Source organism: Bufo bufo, chromosome 3, assembly GCF_905171765.1.
Source record: "Bufo bufo chromosome 3, aBufBuf1.1, whole genome shotgun sequence".
Lineage (NCBI taxonomy): Eukaryota > Metazoa > Chordata > Amphibia > Anura > Bufonidae > Bufo > Bufo bufo.
The window spans coordinates 602,732,972-602,741,569 of NC_053391.1; the positions used below are offsets into that span (position 1 = coordinate 602,732,972).

At 41.5% G+C, this 8,598-nt stretch overlaps 1 protein-coding gene across 1 annotated transcript in view; it reads right to left on the bottom strand.

The window, feature by feature from the left end:
- LOC120993955 (glycoprotein-N-acetylgalactosamine 3-beta-galactosyltransferase 1-A-like) overlaps positions 1 to 6,969 on the bottom strand; it is a 28,308-nt gene extending 21,339 nt beyond the window's left edge. Inside the window, exon 1 of the mRNA XM_040422417.1 lies at positions 6,319 to 6,969. Within this exon, the coding sequence (XP_040278351.1) occupies positions 6,319 to 6,966 (648 nt within the window). The 5' untranslated portion in view covers positions 6,967 to 6,969. The remainder of the gene's footprint in view (positions 1 to 6,318) is intronic.
- Positions 6,970 to 8,598: the final 1,629 nt, after the last annotated feature.

Consider the following 8,598-nt stretch of genomic DNA (forward strand, 5'->3'; position numbering starts at 1 on the left):
AATAGAGATACAATTTCAAGATTTCACTTTTTTGGCAGATTTTCCATTTTAATAATTTTTTTCCAGTTACAAAGCAAGGGTTAACAGCTAAACCAAACTCAACATTTATGGCCCTGATTCTGTAGTTTACAGAAACACCCCATATGTGGTCGTAAACCGCTGTACGGGCACACGGCAGGGCGCAGAAGGAAAGGAATGCCATATGGTTTTTGGAAGGCAGGTTTTGCTGTTTTTTTGACACCATGTTCCATTTGAAGCCCCCCTGATGCACCCCTAGAGTAGAAACTCCAAAAAAGTGACAAAAAAATTCATCTGACAGGTTAGATCATGTGATATTTGTATAGAGCAGGTTGTCACGGATGCGGCAATACCTAATATGTATAGTTTTTGAAACAAAAAAAAATCATGTTTTAGTGTTTCCATAGTCTGAGGGCCATAATTTTTTCAATTTTTGGGCTATTACCTTGGGTAGGGTATGATTTTTGCTAGCTGAGATGATGGTTTTATTGGCTCTATTTTGGGGTGCGTGTGACTTTTTGATCGCTTGCTATTACACTTTTTGTGATGTAAGCTGACAAAAAATGGTTTATTTAGCACAGTTTTTATTTTAAATTTTTTACGGTGTTCATCTGAGGGGTTAGGTCATGTGATATTTTTCTATAGCCGGTCGATTCGGACGTGGCGATACCTAATTTGTATACTTTTATTTTATTTATGTAAGTTTTACACAATAATATCATTTTTGAAACAAAAAAAAACATGTTTTAGTGTCTCAATATTCTGAGAGCCATAGTTTTTTCAGTTTTTGGGCGATCATCTTAGTTATGGTCTAATTTTTTGCGGAATGAGATGACGGTTTGATTGGCACTATTTTGGGGTGCATATGACTTTTTGATCGCTTGCTATTAAACTTTTTGTGATGCAAGGTGACAAAAAAGGGTTTATTTAGCACAGTTTTTTTTTTTTTTTTTTTTTTTTTTTCCAGTGTTCATCTGAAGGGTTAGGTCATGTGATATTTTTATATACCTGGTCGATACGGACGCGGCGATACCTAATATGTATACTTTTTTTTTATTTATGTAAGTTTTACACAATAACAGCTTTTTTAAAACAAAAAAAATGATGTTTTAGTGTCTCCATATTCTGAGCCATAGTTTTTTTTTTTTTTGGGCGATTGTCTCAGTTAGGGGCTCATTTTTTGTGGAATGAGGTGACGGTTAGATTGGTACTATTTTGGTGGGCAAACGCCTTTTTGATCGCTTGCTGTTGTACTTTTTGTGATGTAAGGCGACAAAAAAAAATGGTTTATTTAGCACAGTTTTTTTTTTTTTTTTACGGTGTTCATCTGAGGGGTTAGATCATGTGATATGTTTATAGAGCCGGTCAATACGAACGTGAAAATACCTAATATGTATACTCCCCCCCCCCCCCTATTTTTTACCATATTTTTTTTTTACTTTATTTGGGGAAAATGAAGTTTTTGTTTATTTTTACTTGAAACGTAAATTTTTTTCGGGGGAAAACTTTATTTTTTGTGACTTGAACTTTTGGGGGTGTAATCCTTTACAATGCATTCCAATACTTCTGTATTGGAATGCAATGGCTGTATGAGTAATACAGTGAGTATTACTCACACAGCTTCCGGCCTGTGAGATCCAGGTAAAGCCGCAAACCGCAGGTCTGAATTGAACTGCGGTTTGCGGCGATCGCCGACATGGGGGGGGGGTCACGGGACCCCCCTGCACATTTAGCCGAGGTGCCTGCTCAATGATTTGAGCAGGCACCGGGTTCCGATCACCGCCCGCGGTGATCGGAAATACACATGACGTACCGGTACATCATGTGTCCTTAAGTACCAGGACAACATGCCGTACCGGTACGTCATGTGTCCTGAAGAGGTTAAGGGAAAGAAGTGGAATGTTATGCAATGGCCAAGTCAATCACCTGACCTGAATCCGATTGAGCATGCATTTCACTTGCTGAAGACAAAACTGAAGGGAAAATGCCCCAAGAACAAGCAGGAACTGAAGACAGTTGCAGTAGAGGCCTGGCCGAGCATCACCAGGGATGAAACCCAGCGTCTGGTGATGTCTATGCGCAGGGCTGGGACAAGGCCATTTGGTGCCCAGGGCGAAGATGGCAAACTGCGCCCCCCCCCCCCCCCGTTTTTAAGAAAGAATCAATGTTGTTTCAAAACAAGAATATACTTAAAGCAATAGAACAAAGGACTGTGGGACTTTGAAAGTGATGTGTAAAGAAGCAATAATTTATTACATAGAAAATGTCAAGTGACAAAAGCTAGCCTACAAATATTAACAAACATACACCATCCATAGTGGTATACATATTAATGGGTACAGTGGCTGCGTTTAATGGGTACAGTGGCTGCGTTTAATGGGTACAGTGGCTGCGTTTGATGAGCAGAGTGGCTGCGTTTGATCGGCACAGTGGCTGCGTTTGATGGGCAAAGTGGCGAAAATTGACGAGTGGCACAGTGGCTGCGTGTGTTGGCACAGTGGCTGTGTGTGATGGCACAGTGGCTGCATGTGATGGCACAGGGGCTGCATGTGATGGCACAGGGGCTGCCTGCATGTGATGGCACAGTGGCGACAATTGATGGCACAGTGGCTGAGTGTGTTGGCACAGTGGCTGCATGTGATGGCACAGTGGCTGCGTTAGGTGGCACAGTGGCTGCATGATGGGCATAGTGGCGACAATTGATGGCACAGTGGCTACGGTTGGTGGGCACAGAGTGGCTGCATGTGATGGCACAGTGAAGCTGCAATTAATGTTTTTTTTTTTTTTACAGAAAAGGCAAGCTTAAAATAACACAAAATCATTTCTTTAAACTGCTTTTTTTTATTAAAAAAATTATGATCATCTCAGTCCATTGGACTGAGATGACCATAATTTTTTTAATAAAAAAATTAGTTTGTTATTTGTATTACATTATTTTCTTACTTTTTACAGTCTGTGTGTGAGTAGCAGCTAGTGAAGGCAGGCTCCTCGTGGCTTGTTCTTCACGCGCCGACACAGCTCCCTGTAGGCTGCGCGAGTCCTCCCTCTCTCACCTCACACCTCGCCTCCGGCGTGAGCCGCGTGACGTCACACGGCGCACGCCGGTGGTATCAACCAAATGAATCCTCCATGGGGGGGGGGGGGGCGAGGAAACGCAGAGGAGGAAAGGGAGCCCGAGCCAGGAGCGCAGTCGGCACAAAATTCATAGGGGGAGAGAAGGAGCAGCGCTGACATGGCTGGTGTGGACGGTGTAGGCGGGTGCAGGAGCGCACTCAGCACAGCAAGCACAGCAAGTGGCGCTTGGCTAATGTGGTACAGTGAAGCTGTACACTGCTGGCACTTCACCTGCGCCCCCCTCCTGTCCGCAAATGGTAGCGCCCAGGGCACCCGCTCCTTCGGCCCCTGCCTTGTACCGGCCCTGTCTATGCGTTCCAGACTTCAGGCTGTAATTGACTGCAAAGGATTTGCAACCAAGTATTAAGAAGTGAAAGTTTGATTTATGATTATTATTCTGTCCCATTACTTTTGGTTCCTTAACAAGTGGGAGGCACATATGCAAACTGTTGTAATTCCTACACCGTTCACCTGATTTGGATGTAAATACCCTCAAATTAAAGCTGACAGTCTGAAGTTAAAGCACATCTTGTTTGTTTCATTTCAAATCCATTGTGGTGGTGTATAGAGCCAAAAAATTTAGAATTGTGTCAATGTCCTAATATTTATGGACCTGACTGTATATGAAGAAAAGTTGAAGTTAATAAAGCAGTTATTTCAAGCATTTTGTGCTCTTTAAACCTACTGTTTCCATAGAATGGCGCTTGAATAATTACAGAGTAACAGACAGTCTGGTTGGACTAAAAAAGTTTGAGAAATTCTTCTAATGCCACAGCACAAAAGGCACTTCACAGTGCTGCGCCTGCCACAGCACCCCCGCTGATAAGCTCTTTGAGGAGACGGCATATGCTTTGCGCATATGCCGTCTCCCTTCTCTATCTTTCTGCTCTGATGCCTTATGTCTATGGGACAGCAGCAGCGTACAGCACGTACCCTCTCCGCAAACAGCTGATCAGTGGGGGTGCCAGGGTCGACTGTGTTTTTAGCACATTATTACAAAATTTAGGGCCCCACTTTTGATTTTGCCCAGGGCCACATTTTGTCTAAAACCGGCCCTGGCTACATGGCATTATGGGTGATCTCTCATTCCTGGGCTTCTTACTTTCACTTTGTAACATGTGCAGCAGCCATTTTAGAAAATATCTGATTCGTTACCACAAAGCGTGAGGAAATTTGGCTTTGTGACTAATAAAATTTTTCCTGAAAACCGGATCGAATTCCACTTTGTCATCTTTGATTCACTCAACACTACTCATCATGTTTTAGGCACTAGTGTAAGGTCTGTCAATAAGGGAACACCAAAAACTGAACCAATAAAAGATATTGCCTCCGTCCAATATGAGGGAAAAGGGGGGCCATACTAATATCAGGTGGTAAAAATCAGCTCTTAAGCTCAATGATGACAGCACAAGGAGGGAATAACCCTGTGTTGGTAATATACAGCTGCAACAGCCTGTTGGTGTCCACAGAGAAACCAAGAGGCGAGAAGCTAATGTATAGTCTCACTCCTCCATTTAGGGGATGCAACTGACCCATTTTAGAGGCTCCGTAAACACATTCTAAGGGCTCATGCACACAAACGTATTTTCTATCCATGTCATTTATTTTTATTTTTTTGCGGACCTTATGCGGAACCAGTCATATCAATGGGTCCACAAAAAAAAATACGGAAGTTACTCCTTATGCATTTCGTTTCTAGAACATGTCCTATTATAGTCCGCATTACGGACAAGGATAGTACTGTTCTATTAGGGACTAGCTGTTCCATTCCGCAAAATATGTAATGCACACGGATCTCATCCGTCTTTTTTGAGGATCCGTTTTTTACAGACCGCAAAATACATATGATCATGTGCATGAGAATGAAGATCATTAGCTAGATTCAGGATGTACTGCACTCATTTGTTGCTTTCTAGCATCTATGACTCATCAAAATGGTAAATACATTTGGATATAATATTTAACAGAAAAAAAAAAGATTTTCATCTTTGTTATGTAATCTGGTGTGTCATGACCATTGTGTCACACAGATACAAAAAAAAATGTTTTGGTCAGATTTTTTTCTGTCAGATTAAACCACCAAGTGAAACGAAAGTCACATGGGCTTTTAAATTTTGGATTGTACAACAAACTGGACATTGCTGTTACAGACCATAGATGGAGCTGGCAGTGGCTTAGCCATCTGTTATCGGAGGAGATGACCAGAAATATGGTGAGCCTTGGATTTCTTTTGAGACAAATAAGCATCCGTTTGTATTTTCTACTTAATTACCTTTTATGCAAGTCAATAATACATTTTATACAACCATAAGCTTTTATGCATGTCCCTCAACAAAATGTAAAATGGAGGTAAAAATATGACACGCACAAGGTATACGCTGTACATGTACTGTATTTTTATCACAGTTTTTTATATTTTAAAGAGGACCGATTATTACTCTATGAACTAACTGTACAGACATGTAGACCGGCGCCCGGGGATCTCACTGCACTTACTATTATCCCTGGGCGCCGCTCCGTCTCCTGCTATGCCCTTCCGGTATCTCCGTTCCCTAAGTTATGGTAGGCGGAGTCTGCCCTAGCACTGGCCAATCGCATTGCAGAGCTCACAGCCTGGGAGAAAATAACCTCCCAGGCTGTGAGCTCTGCGCTGCGATTGGCCAGCGCTAGAGCAAAACAAGGGCAGACTCCGCCTACCATGACTTAGGGACTGGAATCTCCTCCTACTATAACTTAGTGAGCAGAGATACCGGAGAGCATAGCAGGAGAACGGAGCGGCGCCCAGGGATATTAGTAAGTGCAGTGAGATCCCCGGGCGCCGCTCTACATGTCTGTATACTTAGTTCATAGTGTAATAATCGGTGAAAGGTCCTCTTTAAGTTAAAAAAATATAAGTAATGTCCTGTTTTATAGGTTTTGTGGCTCGTTTAGCATGTCACATTGTTTTTGGTTAGGATCAACTGAAATGGGTTTAGGTTTAAAATGGCCCAAGAGTTAAAGTCACACCATTCTTCATATGCACATTATGCAACTTTAATACATTTCCTGTGTAAAATACTAGATGCCTCAATATCTTATAATCTTTTCCTGATTTTACAACCAGCAATTTGCTTGTATTTGTTGCCTTTCCTTTATAGGTGAACCCTAAACATGTGGATTTGAAAGAGGCATGTAGCTCAGACTTACCTCTATGACAGGATAAAAACAGTATTCATAATAAGAACCTTCTCTGACATGTCCAGACATGTGAAATTCAGGTGTAAATGGATGAAAGGTCTCTCTTTTTTCACTGTCCCTTGTATCAGCAGGTATCACTCCCATCCTCTCCATACAATCACCCAATTCCAAATCTTCAACAGAAGATTTGTGAGTACACATCCCTGTTCTGAACCCGTCTATAAAGCGTTTCAAGGATTCCTTGCTAAGTACATAACCAGCTCCACCACTCATATAACCTTGCTTGAGAAAGGGTTTAAACCTCTTGCCAAAGTATATTGGCTGGTCTGGAGTATAGTTGGATAGCATCCACCGTAGATTGTCTACCACAACATATGTGTCATCATCTGCCTTTAGGAACCAGTCAGCTTCGTGAAAGTGATGTTTATGTATATATTGGAAAGCTTGTATAGTCTTCCAGTAGAGTTGATCTCTGCCTTCTTTAGCGTCTAGTCCAATGGTTGGGAAGGTTTCACTTGCAGTTGAACTCATGAATAAAATTTTATTGCAGTGGCGAGTCCATGTGTTCTTTAAGTGAATGGTTCGAGACTCCAAGTGAGCTGGTGATGTCATAACCCAACACAATACTCGGATCTTGTGTGAAAGATCTTCACTCATGTTACTGTCTGCAACATCAAAATACACAATAGGCAAATATAAAAATCGCCACAATCATTTTCTTTTCCGATTTCTAAAGGTACATTAGCCAATAGTTCCCGCTAATCCAGTTCAGACATTTCTTAAAGCATTTACTACAGTACACATGACTATGCAGCGATTCATAGTGTTTAGTTTCAAGGCTTGGCTTAAAGGGTTTTTCCAGGAATTAAGAAAATAAAAATACTTAAATATTACTTCATATAAATATATTCTGAAATACCTTTCACTATTTATAATGGCTCGTTTTGTCTGGGGAGCAATCATCAGGGAAAACAAAATGACCGATGTCCCATTAGTTAACACTAAACCTGTCCTGATCACACATGAGGACGTTACTTTACAACACTGAGGTAAAGAGCGGCCTCATCCTTCTCCTCCTCTCTACTTGTTAGGGATTATGATCCTGAATACAGATGATAAGAACTTTAGCTGAATCTCTGGGAAATTTAATTCATGAGCAAACATGAAGTTCAGAGAGGACGGAAAGGACTGGCTGTGGTAATGTGTTGCTGTGGTAATGGAGACTGCATACAAGTGCTGCTGCTCATTAGCCACACCTCACCCTCCTATCATGTCTCCTCATCATCTTCATTCCCACAGAGATTCACCTGTATTCAGGATCATGATTCCTAACAAGCAGAGCAGAGAGGAAGATGAGGCAGCTCTTTGGCTCATTGTGGTGAAGTAACTTGTCCTCCTGTGTGAGTAGTACAGGTTATGTGTGTACTAATAGGACGGCGACAATTTTATTTCTTCTAATGATTGCTCCCTAGACAAAACAAGCCATTCTAAGTAATGAAAGTATATGTGTATATTTATTATAAAGTAATATTTAAGTATTATCTTTTTTTTTTTTTATTCCTGGAGAACCACTTTAAGATGGATGGGAACAAAATTTTAGGCTTCCACCTTCCCCATTGTAAAACTTAAAAGGAGTCTGTCATTAGCTTTACAACCCAGCATAAAGCCATGTAGGCTTAGCACACCTGAATCCTACTGAGTAGAGTTGAGCGGACACCTGGATGTTCGGGTTCCACGGGTTCGGCCAAACTTCGCAAAAAAGTTCGAGTTCGGGACCCGAACTTGATCTCGAACCCGAACCCCATTGAAGTCAATGGGGACCCGAACTTTAGAGTACTAAAATGGATCAAAAAAAGTCATGGAAAGGGCTAGAGGGCTGCAAAAGGCAGCAAAATGTGGTTAAGAGCATGGCAAGTGCTCTGCAAACAAATGTGGATAGGGAAATGACTTAAAATACATAAAAAATAATAATCTTGATATAGGAGGAGGAGGTCCATATGGAGTAGGAGTTTGAGGAGGCGGTGGATGTGGTGGTGTAGGTGGAAGCGGCGGTGGAGGAGGTAGCTAACACTGTTTTTTGTTTTTTAATTTTTAATTTTTTTTGTTTAAATTTGGGTAGACCGCAAAACATTGGGAAATGTAAAAAATAAACAAAAACAAAGTGCGCTGGAGTGCAACAATGGCTGGTTGAGGCCAGTATACATTTCTAATCTGCACAAGGTACGGACAAGTCCTGTGGGATTCCTGCCTGGTTCATTTTTTTTTTTTTTTACATTTTTATTGAAAAGA